We start from the raw sequence: 16,474 nt of genomic DNA, 5'->3' as shown, positions 1-16,474 counted from the left end.
CAGCCTCAGAACAAAGGGGCAACTTGGGACTAAGATGGGGAGAAATGTCTTCACTCAAAGGGTTGTGAACCTTTGGAATTTGATATCCCAGGGAGCTCTGTCACTGAATGTAGTGAAGACAGAGATCAACAGACTTTTGAACGCAAAAGGAATCCAGGGATGTAAGAACATACGAATAAGGAGCAGGAGTCGGCCATCTGGCCCTAGGAGCCTGCTCCAATCATGGCTGATCTTTTCATGGACTCAGCTCCAGTTACCTGCCCCGCTCACCATAACCCTTAATTCCTTTACTGATCAAAAATATATCTATCCTTGCCTTAAAAACGTTCAGTGAGGTAGCCTCAACTGCTTCACTGGGCAGGGAATTCCACAGATTCACAATCCTTTGTGTGAACAAGTTCCTCCTCAATTCAGTCCTAAATTTGCTCCCCCTTAGTTTGATGGGTAGGTGGAGCTGGGGTAGATGATCACCCATATCCCATTGAACAGCACAGTGGGCTTGAAGGGCTGAGTGGCCTAGCCCTGTTCCTATTTCATGTTCTAATGGTTCACACAGGCAATGATAGGCTGTCTGTAACACCACCACCCCCAACCCCACAGTCAAGCCCAATGCAGCCCTCCCCTGAGAATGGTCTAGCTTTTGTGTAGCTGTCAGGAATCAAGGAAAGATCCAAGTTAGATAAAGTGAACTTTCAATCAAATTGAGGAAAATGTGTTCTTGAAACGTGAGGACAACGAGGGAGCAATTCAAAAATCCAATTAATATTAATCGTACTTAAAAAAAACACTAATTGTAGGTTAACAAAAGTGAATGTTGTGTTCCACAGACAATAAACAGGCAAAAAAAACAAGTCGGTTTAACACACAGTCTGAGCTTACAGCCCTTTTCACCAGCATGCAGAAAAACAGGGATAATGTGTGAGAAAGTGACTGCAGGAAAGGGATTTCTACCAACAAGACAGAGTATTCATTCACTGTGTGCAGAGACTCGAGGTTTTAGCACAATCCTGTAATCCCATTCACAAGTTCAAACTCCTGAATATTGTGCCTCTTTCAGTAATCTTATCAAATCCACTTACGAAAACTCTCACTACCCAGGCAAAAATGAGATTAAGTCCCTGCCCTCTCAGTTGGCCGGGATTGGTACATTCCATTAGTAGTTCTTTCCTCTCTCTCGCTCTCTAAACCATTCCCCCTCCCCAACCCGAGTGTTTTGTTGAGATTGGATCAGCCTCTGTGTGAGACTGTCAGTCAGTCTCTTACTGTTGAGAGCCGAGTGCTATAATACTTCCTCAGCACAAACCAGAGCTACTCTTCCCCCTCTCTGCGGCATAGTGGGGGAAAGCGAGTGAGGACAGATGACTGAATTAGCCAGTGGGGGCTGGACCATGGGTCTGAGGTAGGTCTGCTGTGTTTTTGGTTTCTTTACCACCCCCCCTCCTCTCGGCCATTCTCCCAGGTTCAGTGAAGTTAACCTAATCCAGCTGTTGCTTCGAAAGAATTCTATAGTTTCAGAGGGGAGTGGAATATGGGGCTCATTGTGGAGACAGGCTTTCATTTTAGGGACCTTTCTGCTGCTTTCTCTCTTGCTGCTGAAACAATTCGAAACATTGCTGCAAATGGACCACTGCTGTGGCCCTAAGCACTGAAACTGCCAAATCTGCTTAAGCTGCTGAAAGTCTTGAGCTTCCTGAGTGTTGCGGAGATAGATAAAAGAACATGTCCCGGTGAGCACTGCACTTTCAGCAGATGAGGGAAAGTCAAAGACAGAATATCAAAAAGTTAGATAGATTGTCAGACAGAGGTGAGAAAGTCAAAGACTACCAACAAGTGAGGCAGTGTGCACAAAATAGAGAGCAACTATTAAATAAAGCAGATACTCAAAGGAATTATAAAGGTTTGATTTATTGTTGTCACATGTATTAACACGTAGTGAAAAGTATTGTTTCTTGCATGTTATACAGACAAAGCATACCGTACATAGAGAAGGAAATGAGAGCATACAGAATGTAGTGTTATAATCATTGCTTGAGTGCAGAGAAAGATCCACTTAATGCAAGATAGGTCCATTCAAAACTCTGATGGCAGCAGGGAAGAAGCTGTTCTTGAGTCGATTGGTACGTGACCTCAGACTTGTGCATCTTTTTCCTGGTGGAATAAGGTGGAGGAGAGAACGTCTGGGGGTCCTTGATTATATTGGCTGCTTTACCGAGGCAATGGGAAGTGTAGACAGAATCATTGGATAGGAGGCTGGTTTGGGATTGAGATTGAAAGAGGGTGCAGGCAAAGAGAGAGGGGGAGTACAAGAGGCAGAATCATGGAAGAGAGAAAGCCAAAGAGGAGAATTGAAGAGAGAAGTTTGAAAAAGTTTAAAAGAAAGATATATAGAGGCAGAGAGAGAACGAAGAGACCATTCAGTCCTTTAGACTGCTTTTGGTTGAATTTAATTAGCAACAATCTGGATTCAGTACTTTTGTAACAATCAGTTGCTCCAGATCATTCTCGTCTCCTCCCATTATTAACAGTTCATGAGACAGTTCCCATTATTAGACTGCTTGATAGTCCCTGTTAACAGGCTACCTGACAATTTTCTCTTGTTCTCGCTCTCTCTCATGTTAAAGAAGAGAATGCACCAAGTGGCACTCAGACAGTGCCAGCTTTGATCCCAGTCTCTGCTCAGGTTGCCCAGTTTTAGTTGGAGACACCAGGATTGATCCCTGGGTTGAGGATGGATCATATTGGTCAAGGTTCCAGTTCCTGATCGATGTTTTGTGATTTGTGTTGAACATCAGATGAGGATGAGAAGAGTTTAAGTGAGAGGCTTCCTCCCTCCCCCCTCACCCTATCGGCTGAAGCATTTTGTCATAATGACTGCTTGGGTCAACTGAGTCAGATTTCAAAGGACATTGGTTCGTAATGCTGTCTCACAGCTCCAGGTTCGGTTCCGGCCTCAAGTGACTGTCTGAGTGGAGTTTCCACGTTTTCCCCACGTCTGCATGGGTTTCCTCCGGGTGCTCCAGTTTCCTCTCACAGTCCAAACACGTGTAAGTTAGGCGGATTAGCTATGCTAAATTGCCCCTTACTGTGTAAAGATGTGTAGGGGAGAATTAGTGGGGTAAGTATGTAGTAGGGCCTGGTTTAGATATTTTGTTGAAGAATCGGTGTAGACTCAATGGCCTCCTTCAGCACAATCGGGATTCCGGGATTCTATGCCATCTGGTACCTATGGAATTGTATAACTGGTTGGGGGGTGGAGGGGGAGGAGTGGGGCGGGGCGGTGGGAATGACACATTCCTTTAAAAATACAACTTGAGGACATTATTTGAAAAAGAAAACAAAGGTGGTTCTACAAAAGAATTGTGGTAGAAATCGTGTCTGCAACAACAACTTGCCTGTAACATTGTACAGCTGCACTAAAGTGCCTCATAGGAGTGTTTATCAGAAAAATGTGAACCACAATAAAGCAATATTCAGACTTGATCAAAGGGCTACGAAGGTTTCAAAGAGCAACTCAGGAAGAGGAGAGAGTGGTTTAGGGAGGGAATTGCACAGTTTAGGGTTCAGGCCCGCTGAAGGCACAGCCCCCAAAGATGAAGCGATTTGAACTCAAGATTGTCAAGAGGCCAGAATTAGAGGAGTGCAGGTGATGTTGGGCGGGTTTGTAGGGCTGGAGGAAATAGGAAGGAACAACAGCATTGCCAGTTTATTATTGCACCAGTGGTCAGTCTGGCAACACTGGGTGTTTTATGGACAGCATGGTGGCACAGTGGTTAGCACAGCTGCCTCACAGTGCCAGGGACCCAGGTTCAATTGCCAGCTTGGATCACTGTCTGCACGTTCTCCCCGTGTCTGTGTGGGTTTCCTCCAGATGCTCTGGTTTCCTCCCACAGTCTGAAAGACACGCTGGTTAGGTGCATTGACCCAAACAGGTGCCGGAGTGTGGTGACTGGGGGATTTTCAGGGCAACATCACTGCAGTGTTAATGTAAGCCTTACTTGTGACACTAATAAATAAACTTTAACTTTGGAGTCTGGTTCTGGGGACAGCCTGAAAACCCCTTCAAATAATAAATGTCCATTGCTTAGGTACAAAGGATACTTCACGGTGCACTCTATACAAGTCAACAATTTATAAAGGAAGTCAGTCAGATACTTGGAACTTGTCACGAGAGGATTTCCCTTTTACTGTTTGATTTTGGAATGATTTATGCACCATTTCCCTCAACATTTCACCATCTTGAGCACTCAACTGCTTTCCTTTGTCACTTGTTGGAATTTTTTTTATTCTTTCATAGATGTGGGCGTTTCTGGCTAGGCCAGCATTTATTGCCCATCCTTAATTGCTCTTGAACCAAGTGGTTTGCTCGGCCATTTCAGAGAATCAGTAAAGAGTCAATGACATTGCTGTGGGTCTGGATTCACACATAGGCCAGACCGGGTAAAGATGGCAGATTTCCTTCCCTAAAGGACATGAGTGAACTGGATGGGTTTCTACGATAATCTACAATGATTTTAAGGTCACTATTACTGTTACTAGCCTTATATTCCAAGATGCTGTGGTGGGAGTTGAACACATATCCCCAGAGATTTTCCTAGGCTTCTGATTACTAGTCCCGTGACATTACTGTTACGCCACCATCTCCCCTAAATTGTATCTGTGACTTAAAATTTCTGATATGAAACAGATCCTTGCGGGAGGTAAGTGAGCAGAGTTGAGACATCAGATCAGTGTGGGAGATCAAATATCTATCGAGTAGGTTAGAGAAGACAACAAGTAAAAAATCAGACAGAGCATGTTCGTGCATTTCCTTCCTCATTTTCTCTCAAGAGTGGCTCATTTGAGGATTTTAGGAAACTGTGTCACAGATAGACTGTAAGGAAGAGGGGGAAATGCCACAAAGAATGCTGGAGATACCCAGCAAATCAGGCAGTCTGTCAGCGATGGAAATGAATGTAAGAATATGGGTAAAGGAACATTCAGTTTCCCTGGCGCGTCAGTTTCAAACAATACTAGCCAGAAAGTTCTCTATTCCACATTCAGCGAGCAGTAAGGAAGCCAGTCTCAGCCAGGATAATGCGTATAAGTGATACAATTGGCCTAATATATATCAGCCTTTCCCACACATATCAGGAGTCTATCTGCTGTAAGGTCAGCAGAGCCAAGTTTCACCCTGTCCTGTTTGAACATGCATTAAGTGGTGGAAGCTGCCAGTCCCATGGAGTGTGTGTGTCCAGGAATTTTGACATGGAAGCTGGCCCTCTGGAAGGTCTCCCAGGAGGCAGGCAGCCAATTCGCATAAACAACTGGCCACTTGTGATTTGACTGGCAATGCCTCAACGTTCCTTCTGGTGGTGGACAGGTCTTCCCCACTGAGGGCTTGGCCTGGCTGGCGGTTGGTGGCAGCTCGCCAAAAATTGGACTGAGGGACCTGCGAGGGCTCCAACACTCATCACTCTCATCAGAGCTACTGCCATCAGTGGGCACAGCTGAAGACACCAGTCATTGTGTCGAGGCATTTGCCCTCCACGTGGGTGGTGTGACAGCTGTGGCAGAGAGTTTTAAAATTGATGTCCATCCTCTTTAGAGATTGAAGTTACTTCATGTTCCCCCTTGGATAGGGACAGTACCTGTCTTTACAATCCCTAATTGGATAGTGGACCCAGGAGCATCCTCTCAGTTGGCTGCCTGTGGGAAGATTTCCGAATGGGGTCAGAACCCGGGAATAGACCCAACTCTCATTCATAACCTAAGGCAGAAAATTTCTAAGAGCAGTAGGTAGCAACTGGGACTGTTCCCTCCAGAGTCTAGTCAGCTATCAAAGTCTTCATAGTAAAGTGTGATTATTGATTATTAGGATGTGGTATCATTGCAAGATTGGTGTTTACTGCCCATCCCTAATGACTGTGTGTGCCATGCTGGACCACATCAGAGGGCAGTTTAGAGTCAACCACATTAGTGTGGGGCTGGAATCACACAGAGGCCAAAACTGGATAATCATAGAATCCCTACAGTGCAGAAGGAGACTATTTGGTCCATCAAGCCTGTATCGGCAAAGGGGATAGGGCCCACCCAGCCCCTATCTGCACATTTTGGACTGTGGGAGGAAACTGGAGCACCCGGAGGAAACCCATGCAGACACAGGGAGAATGTGCAAACTCCACACAGACATTGACCCAGGCTGGAAATCAAACCTGGGTTCCTGATGCTGTGAGGCAGCAGTGCTGCCAAAGACGGCACATTTCCTTCTCTAAAGGGCATTAGTGAACCTGTTTTGTACAATAGTCTGCCAGCTATGTGGTCACATTCATTGATTAGATAGAATGCATTAAGAACTAAAAAACTAACATACATAATGTCGATAAATGCCCTCTTTACAGTGGGATTCACTGAATAGGAATTGGGGACAAGAATCTTTGTCTGGTTACTTTCTTCTCTATACATCGAATTCAGGTCTATTCAGATTTTTATAGCCATTATCCTGACAGAGGTACTTCCACTCAGCTCAACCCAGGTATTAAAACTGAAACTGCCTGGTCAGTGCAGACCGAATTCCAAGACACTGGCAAAGCACATTTCATATTAAGTGTGGCCCTGATAACTGCAGCGCACTGACCTCATCACAAACATATTCGTTTCTAAATCTGGTGAAACAAATTGTCTCTCACTCAGTGGACTGTTAAACTGGCCTCCCACCCCTCATTACTCTGCCTGAAACCAGATGTTCCAAACAACAATGAAAGGGTTGATGTTGTCTGGAGAGCAGAGTGAGCGACACTGCCTCACGGGTTGTCTCTGTAATATTGGGGAAGTTCACCTTGTGATGTTTCACGAGAAGCCTCAGGAATTAAAGTTGGAAAATGTTTTCATCCTCAGCATGTCTGTCACTGCACAGAGTGAAGTTTCACTCTGAGTGAAGGAGCTCATTTGTTAGAAACAAACTGCGGCTGACTTCAATCCTGGTTCATCAACTAGAACAGATTTGGAAAGCAATAAGCGCAGTTTTCATAATGTACATTTATCTGAATGAATCACTGTGTGAACTTGGTCTGATTCCACTCCCCAGTCCTACCTGCAATCCAGCTTAGGTTAGTTAACACGGAGCCAAAACTGAACCCGTCAGCTTTCAGCATTCCAAAGGGACCATTCCCTCCCAGCCCACCCCTCAAACACCCCCAACACCCCATCCCCTTCTCACAGCAGCTTTCCATGCAAATACAGGTAGCACAATGGTTAGCACTGCTGCCTCACAGCGCCAGGGACCTGGGTTCAATTCCTGGCTTGGGTCACTGTCTGTGCGGAATCTGCACGTTCTCCCCATGTCTGTGCGGGTTTCCTCCGGGTACTCTGGTTTCTTCCCATGGTCCGAAAGATGTGCTGGTTAGATGTGTTGGCCATGCTAAATTTTCTCTCAGCGTACCCGAACAGGCGCTGGAGTGTGTCAACCAGTGAGTTTTCATAATTACTTCATTTTTGACCAGGTACTTTACAGACTTCCAGAATCAACATTGAGTTCAACAATTCCAAATTATAAACTCTGTTCCTATTTTGTTTCCTTTTTGCATGTTTCAGTTTTCTCTTATTTTCAGACTGTAGAGTCTGCTTTGCCACATCTTTAGTTTCCTTATTTCTTTTCTTGCCCCATCACCATTCTCTTTGGCCCTGGAAGACATTCTGTCATTCAATTTCTCCTGCGTTCCACCCTGTCACTTGACCCAACCACCCCTTGCTGAAGACCTATGACAGTTCTCATGAAAAGTCCACACCTGAAATGTGGACTCTGTTTCTCTCTCCACATATGCTGCTGGACCTGCTGAGTATTTTCATTTTTCTGTTTTGATTTTATATTAGTGAAAATCATCTCTTTCCTATGTCTGGTTATCGTACTCCTGTTTCACACCTGTTGGTTTGAACTCTCCCCCAACCATCAGGCACGGACACTTTGACCATTTCTGGATTCCAGCCTTGCTGCTGTTTGGGGTCCCATCCAAGTTAATGACAAATGATCAATTAATATTCCACCAGTGCCATCATAGAATCTCTATAGTATAGAAGCAGCCATTTAGCCCATCAAGTCTGCACTGACTCTCTGACAGAGCATCTTTTCCAAGCCCACCACCCACCTTATCCCTGTAAACCCGCATATCTACCCCACTAATCCCTCTAACCTACACATCTTTGGACACTAAGGGGCAATTTAGCATGGCTAATCCACTTAACCAGCACATCTTTGGACTGTGGGATGAAATCAGAGCACCCTGAGAAAACCCATGCAGCCACAGGGAGAACATGCAAACCCCACACTGTCCCATGGTTGGAATTGAACCCAGTCCCTGGTGCTGTGAGGCAGCAGTGATAACCACTGTGCTGCCCCATTGTGTCTAACTAGTGTGGGTGGGTGGGTTCTGGGAGTCGGGGGAATGCCCTTGTGCAATGGCATTGGGCAACCTTCACTGTGAGACCAGGGGGAGCATTGCTGATAGACTGGTAGGTAGACATTGCAGCCAATCTCATTATCAGTAAAGGGGATGGAGTATAAAATGCACCTGGCCATCAGATGTACACCCGTTCCCAGGTTTTATCATTTTGGGATGAGGCTGCCATGTGGGCAGGCAGCAGACTTGCCAATTGCTGCCACCAAACTTGCCAACATTCGCAAAAATAACAATGCTCCAACTTCCCGCTGTGAAGCCGGCTCCTCCCACCTGCCGACTGAACAGACACAGCTGGAGAGACAGTGGGTGGAGGGAGCTGTCTTTTGTTTGCAAAATTTCATATATGTCCCTAGATAGGGGTGTGTAACCCTTTTGCCTGAACTGAATATTCATTGCTGTGTGTTGACAGCCTCTGCCACTGGGAGCTTGTCTTTAGGAAACACGCTCAGAGGTGGGAAAATGTTGTTGATCCTGTGCAGGCTGTTCCAAATCTTCCACACTCCTCCACAGTACCCACCACCTCCAAAGTTACCCCTGTGTCCGGGGAATTTCAGCCCCTTTGTTTTGTTTCAGTTTACTTTTTCGAGTTGAGGGGCATGAACGCGATTGAGCAGAACAGTTTGTGTTTCAGGCACTCTGCATCAGTAACAATTTCTCACAATTGGATGCAAACTATAACTCCTATCTTATCCTTCAGAGAGTCTGCCCCTGTGCTAACAGTGTGACAGATTCCATTTCCCGCACAAGCTGTATTGGCCTGTCTGGTAGGAAATGGATTTTCTCCTCACACAATCTGTGGACAATATACCTGGCGAGCTAAGATCAGATTCCAAACTTCTTCTACGTGGGGCAAAAACAGAAAATGCTGTAACGTCTCAGCAGTCTGACAGCATCTGTGGAGAGAGAATAAAGCCAGTGTTTCAAGTCTGGATGACCCTTTGGCAATGTGGAGCGGAGTTCTGAAGAAAGGTCATTCAGACCTTTTTTAAATTCATTTGTGGGACATGGGCGTCGCTGGCTGGTCAGCATTTAATGCCTATCCCTGGTTGCCCTTGAGAAGATGGTGGTGAGCTGCCTTCTTGAACATGCAGTCCATGTTCTGTGGGTTGACTCACAATGCCGTTAGGGAAGGAATTCGAGGATTTTGACCCAAACATTGGTTCTATCCTCTCTCCACAAATGCTGTCAGATCTGCTGAGATTTTCCAGCGTTTCCTGTTTTTGTTTCATATTCCAACCTCCACAGTATGTTGCTTTTATTCTACCTGGGATCCTGGCTGAGTGAGCCTTCAGTTAGGACTGGACATGACCCAGGTGGAAGAGGGCATAGGTCACTGACCAGCCCAATGGACCACCAGGTTCCCTTTTCTCACACTGTCCTTGTCTTCCACACAGGTGGCAACTTACTCACTTCACACCCGAGGAGTCACATTTGCATGTTTATCATGATCTGGAAAGTTGTTAAGAGGCCCGTATAGTGTAGATGTCAGAAACCATTTCAACACTTGAGTGATTGGTTGCGTAAGGCAGGGAGATGAAAACCTTACATAAAGAGTGAAAGAAAGAGTTTGCATTTAACTAGCATCTTCACAGCCTCAGAACACCTCACTGCATTTCACAGTCAAATTATGTCATTTTAAAATGCAGTGTTGTGATGCAGGAAATGCAGCAGTCAGTTTGTGCACAACAAGCTCCCACAAACAGCCAATATGACGATGACCAGATAAACTGTTGAAATGACAGTTGGCAGATAAATGTTGACAGAACACGCAGTCTTCCTCAAATAGTGTCACGAAGCTGTTTTACACCCATCTGAACAAGCAGACAATGCAGCACTCCCTCAGTACTGGACTGTAGCATTATGTGTCTAAATCTCTTGGGAGTAGGGCATGAACTGATGCTCTTTTAGCTCGGAGGTCATGGTCTCCCAGCTACTTTAACCTTAAAGTACTTGGGCAGCATGGTGGCACAGTGGTTAGCATGCCACCTCACTGCACCAGGGAACCAATTTGATTCCAACCTTGGGTGACCGCCTGTGTGGAGTTTGCAAATTCTCCCTTTGTCTGCGTGGGTTTCCTCTGGGTGCTCAGGTTTCCTCCCACAGTCCACACTTGTGCAGGTTAAGTGGATTGGCCATGCTAAGTTGCCCCTTATTGTCCAAAGAGATTAGTGGAGTAAATATGAGGTGTTATGGGAATACAGCCTAAGTAAAATGCCCCATTGGAGAGTTGGTGTGGACTCGATGGGCTGAATGGCCTCCTCCTGCACTGTAGGGATTCTATTTTTCGAGTTAGTTGCACTGAGGGTATTATACGGTGGGTGAAGATGAAATGGATCTCTCATCTATGTTTATTTGTGAGGTTGTTCACCATTTGATAATGAAATATGCCTGTTGTGTTTGGTACTTTTTACAAATTTGAGAATATTGTGTGTTAAGAGGCTTCCTGAGGTACAGCAGCATCCCACGGATGCTCCACCGTGCAGTGAGACAGGGTGGGAGCGATTTGGGCCCACAGCCCCTCAACATGAAGCAAGGCGGAGGAAGCTAGAGGCCTTGCTGACCCTGTCACACAGCGATGCCCCTAGGGTCTGGTTTAGTGTAGGAACCCGTCTATCTCCTTTGTGGAGAAAGGGAGGGGAGTAGGGGGAAAATAACAAAGGAATGAACACAATAAGTAAACGGGATGTTATTTAGGTTTGATTGTAGTAATCTGTTGTCATGGAAACCATTCCAGAGGAAACATATCTCACTGGGTGATTGATGGTGGAACTAATCCAGAGTCAACAAGGGGACTGTTGGAGAGAGGGTGAGTGCTGCATCAGCTTGAAGCAGACTGGCTCGTACATCTGATAACCTCCCTGAAGAAATATCCCAAATCAACACCAAGGGATCCTGCACCATAATTTTTCACATTTAGCTTGCAATATTTTTCAATGGTCGAGTAGTTTTAATGCACCCATCACGTGCTTGTAGTACTGAGCCGTATATCACGGTAAGGCCTTGGCATGTGTGCCCCTCCTGGCCAGAATTATCTGCTTTGAGGCATGGTAGTAGCTGGAGGAAAATGCCTCTGGACTGCTTATTAAAAGAATCAGGCCTGATTCCTGTTCCTGCTCTTGCTGGAAGTTTTACGTAAAGTTGTCTGTGTATTTCACTGAGGAGAACTCTTTGCATAGCCAACTGACATCATCGTACAAAGTACAATATGGCTTCCACTGACTCAATAAGATTCAGCATCTTCAGACATGAGAAAGTCTGCAATTTCAATATCCTGACTTGTACCAGTAGGGAAGAGATGGTCTAGTGCTTTTATCGCAAGACTATTAATCCAAAAATTCAACTAATTTTTCGGGGAAACCGGGTTCAACTCCCATCACGGCAGATGGCGGAATTTGAATTCAACAAAAAAATCTGGAATTAAGAATCCACTGATGACCGTGAAACCATTGTCAATTGTCAGATAAAACCATTTGGTTCAATCATATCCTTTAGGGAAGGAAATCTGCCATAATTTCATGGTCTGGCCTACATGTGACTCCAGAGCCAAAGCAATGTAATTGACTCTCAACTGCCCTTTGAAATGGCCGAGCAACCACTAAATTCAATGGCAACTAGGGATGGGTAATAAATACTGGCCAGCCAGTGATGTCCACGTCCCATGAATGAATAAAAAAAATGTTTCTTTTAGAAAGCTCTGTTATGTTATTCACTCTGTTGGCTCAGTTGGTAGCCCCTCTGAGTTATTAGGTTAAGGGTTCAAATCCAACACGAGATTTTTGAACACAGATTCTCAGCTGACATTTCATGACGATGCTGTGGGAGCTCTCCACTGTACTACTGGGAGTTCTGAGTTTCAAATGAGGTCCCATCAGCCCTCTGGAATGGGTGTAAAAGATCCCATGGTAGTAGCTGGAGGAAAATGCCGCTGGACTGCTTATTAAAAGAATCAGGCCTGATTCCTGTTCCTGCTCTTGCTGGAAGTTTTATGTAAAGTTATCTGTGTATTTCACTGAGGAGAACTCTTTGCATAGCCAACTGACATCATCGTACAAAGTACAATATGGCTTCCACTGACTCAATAACATTCAGCATCTTCAGACATGAGAAAGTCTACAATTTCAATATCCTGACTTGTACCAGTAGGGAAGCGATGGTCTAGAGCAAGGGAATCATCCCTGGTGTTCTGGCCAATATTTTAACCCCCAATCAACATCATTAAAAAAAAACCTAGCTGTGATCACATTTTGTATGGGAGCTTGCTGTATGCAAACTGGCTGCCACGCCTCTCCTACGTCATAACAGTGACAACACCTCAAAGGTACCTCATTGGATGCAAAGCGTTTCAAGACATTCTGCATTTGTTTTTTCTTATTCATTCACGGGATGTGGGTGCTGCTGGCTGGGCCAGCATTTATTGCCATCCCTAATTGGCCTTAAGAAGATGGTTTTGCCTTCTTGAACCATTGCAGTCCATGTGGTGTAGATATACCCACAATGCTGTTAAGGAGGGAATGCCAGGATTTTGACCCAGTGACAGTGAAGGAATGGTGACATATTTCCAAGTCAAGATGGTGTGTGGCTTGGACAGGAATGTCCAGGTAGGGGTGTTCCCAGATATCTGCTTTCCTCGTCCTTCTAAATGGTAGAGGTTGCGGGTTTGGAAGGTACTGTCTAAGAAGCCTTAGTGAATTCTTGCAGTACATCTTGTAGATGGTCCACCCTGCTGCCATTGTGTATTGGTGGTGTTGAGTTTCTTGAGTGTTGTTAGAGCTGCACTCATTCAGGCAAGTGGAGAGTTTCCCATCACATTCCTGACTTGTGCCTTGTCGATGGCGGACAGGTTTTGGGGACTCAGGAGGTGAGTTACTCACTGCAATATTCCAAGCCTTTGACCTGCTCTTGCAGCCAGAATATTTATATGGCTGGTCCAGTTCAGTTTCCGGCAAACCACCAAGATGTTGGTAGTGAAGGGTGCTACATAAATGCAAATCTATTTTAATGCAGTGTCTGTTCAAGGAGGTGGTGGTTTTAAAAGGTGTGGTGTGCAGAACGTATGCTCCTTGTGGAGTACTGGCTCAGCTCACTGGCTTCTTAGATGCTCCTGTGAACAGCTGCTTACAGATCTGTAATCTGAGATACCCTGTACAACAACAGACTGTGCAACTGCCTGCATTCCTGACACTCAGCAGTCTTATACCCTCAACACTTCTCGAAATATCTTTCAGCAAATTGCCACCCCTGGAGGGCTAATCACTCACTCTTCACATTCTGGCAATCAACAGATTCTCCTTTCAAAGTTCTCGTGTTTAATTTAGCATTAATATTCTGTTACTGTAAGATTCATTTGCTTCCCTCTTTGTGCATTACTGCCGTCTAGTAGATAATATGATAAAATAAAGAATGTGACAATCATTATCAACAGAATAGTCCATTTAAGAGCAGTAGATTATGAAACTGTGTGGGTTGTACTCTTGCAGTGGTTTACTTGGTACACTGGGCAATAAAGTCACATAAATCACAATAGTCACAAGTTCAGCTCTGAGGAACAGTCATGTCGGACTCAAAGTGTTGGTTCTATGGTTTCTCCACAGAGATAAAGGCAAAATACTGTGGATGCTGGAATCTGAAACAAAAACAGAAAATGCTGGAAAATCTCAGCAAGTCTGACAGCATCTGTGGAGAGACAAAATAGATCCAACATTTTGAGTCTGGGTGATCCTTGAGGGTCAAGAAATCCAATGTCTTTTTAATAGCCCTTCAGGGTCATGGTGGCACAGTGGTTAGCACTGTTACCTCACAACACTGGGGACCTGGGTTCGATTCCCAGCTTGGGTCACTCTCTGTGCAGAGTTTGCACATTCACCCCATGTCTGCATGGGTTTCTTCCGGGTGCTCTGGTTCCCTCCCACAGTCCAAAGACATGCAGGTTAGGTGCATCGGTCACGTTAAATTGCCTCTTAGTGTAAGTACCAGAGTGTGGCGATTAGGGGATTTTCACAGTAACTTTATTACAGTGTGAATGTAAGCCTACTTGTGACTAATTAACTTTAAATGAATAAGGGTCACCCAGGCTTGAGACATTGGCTCTATTCTCTCTCCACAGATGCCGTCAGACCTACAGAGATTTTCCAGCACTTCCTGTTTTCATTTCAGTTCCTCTGTTTAATTGATCTCAGACTGGAAGGCTCTGGGGGCACCAGAAATAGCCTGAGAGGCCTGGGGTTTAACAAGGGAAAAATTATCCAGTATTCCTGATCCTGCCTGTTGATCCCAGTTCAAAGGCTTGTTCACGTGTGTGCATGTGTGGGTGTCCATGAGAGTGCACACATTGAAAAGGAATGGCTTTTGGTTTGTTTCATCCGAGTGTGCACACTCATTGCCCACACACACGGAGAAGGTTCACACGTGGGCCACACTTTGGCAAGGTAGCAAACAGCAGTCTTCGAAGCTGTGATGTGAGTTAGTGCCTTCAGGCAAATAGGGAGATAAAGCTCCATGTTCCGTATTAAATAAAAGATGACTGAAAGTAAGATGAGCTAACCGCAGTTAATTAATAGCATCATTACACAACCATTCATTGTTTCACAGCTACTATGTTTTATATCATGTTAATGTCTTGTTAATAGCCACTTTATCTCTTGGTAATTGCTTTTAATTGCTTCTTCATATTCCCCCCCACCCCACTTTAAATCAAAACATTACCCACGATGGGAAAGGAAGCAGACTGTGAAACATTAACTCTTTTCCCGACACAGTTTACCGCACCAAAGCACTCACTATTGGAAAACGATTTTTGTGTTTGTTTATCTCAGTGTATTCTCCCCCTGTCCTGAAAAGGCAATATGTTGGCACATGGTTCATTTACATGCTGTCCATCCTCTTGGACATGGGAATGTGAGCCTACAGAATGAATCTTGTTGAGCTTTTCATTCTTGAGAGGCATCGCAACCAAATCTGTCCTGTCTTCACTGAGCTGCATAGGGAAGACACCATTCATACAAATCCCTGGGCAATGGACTAAGAATGGGGAAACTCTGAGTCATTTGCCCAATGTAACTATTGGATTCAATCTTCAGTTCACTAGAATGTCCTTTAGGGAAGGAAATCATAGAATCCTTACAGTGCAGAAAGAGGCCATCAAGTACATTGAACCTGCAGTGATAACAATCCCACCCATGCTCTATTTCCATAAGCCCACATATTTACCCTGCTAATTGCCCCTAACACTAAGGCAATTTATACGGCCAATCAACCTAACCTGCACATCTTTGGAGAGTGCGAGGAATCCAGACCCTCTTTACATGTTTTCAGACTCTATCATCTGTACCCTACATGTGACTCCAGACCCCACAGCAATGTGGCTGAATCTTAACTGCTCTCTGAAACGGCCTGGAATGCCACTCACATGTCAAAAAAGCAACCACCAACTTCTCGAGGACAACTTGGAATGGGGACTAAATATTAGCTTTGGCTGTAATGTACCCAGGTGACTGTTGCACAGTGTTCAGAGAGGATCTGACTACAAAGCGTGCAACTGAGAGAAAATTGGATAATGAATACAGTAGAATGCACAATATAAGTTTAAGTTTATTCATTAGTTCACAAGTAGGCTTACATTAACATTGCAATGAAGTTACTGCGAGAAATCCCCTAGCTGCCACACTCTGGCACCCTGTTCAGGTGCACTGAGAGAGAATTTAGCATGGCCAATGCATCTAACCAGCATGTCTTTCGGACTGTAGGAGGAAACCGGAGCACCCGGAAAAAACCCACACAGACACAGGGAGAACATGCAGACTCTGCAGAGACAGTGACCCAAGCAGGGAATTGAACCTGGTGATGTGGGGCAGCAGTGCTAACCACTGGTGTCACCATGCCACCCCTAAAGAGGCCTGGGTAGCCCTGGTTGTAAAGAATGACAGAAGAACATTAGTGAAAAAGGATTTGGGCTCAAAAGATTCTCAATAGGTTAGCAGCATCGATTGGTTGAGCTGAATGGCCTTCTTTGTGACTTACATAATTTTTTAATGCATCCACCGTAT

At 45.0% G+C, this 16,474-nt stretch overlaps 1 protein-coding gene across 2 annotated transcripts in view; it reads left to right on the top strand.

Annotated features, from left to right (window-relative positions):
* Positions 1-16,474, top strand: part of LOC145358125 (SH2 domain-containing protein 3C-like) — a 172,610-nt gene that overhangs the window by 78,826 nt on the left and 77,310 nt on the right. The window contains exon 1 of one of the 2 annotated variants that reach the window (XM_080211802.1): positions 1,221-1,399. The exons of the other annotated variant lie outside the window; for it this stretch is intronic. Within the exon in view, the coding sequence (XP_080067928.1) occupies positions 1,359-1,399 (41 nt within the window). The 5' untranslated portion in view covers positions 1,221-1,358. Of the gene's footprint in view, positions 1-1,220; positions 1,400-16,474 lie in introns of those variants that run through there. 2 annotated transcript variants of the gene reach the window in all.

The sequence above is a fragment of the Carcharhinus amblyrhynchos genome, chromosome 25 (assembly GCF_965287045.1).
Source record: "Carcharhinus amblyrhynchos chromosome 25, sCarAmb.v2.hapA, whole genome shotgun sequence".
Classification (NCBI taxonomy): Eukaryota; Metazoa; Chordata; class Chondrichthyes; order Carcharhiniformes; family Carcharhinidae; genus Carcharhinus; species Carcharhinus amblyrhynchos.
Note: the sequence above shows the minus strand (reverse complement) of the source record. Positions and strands in the feature narration are given on the sequence as shown.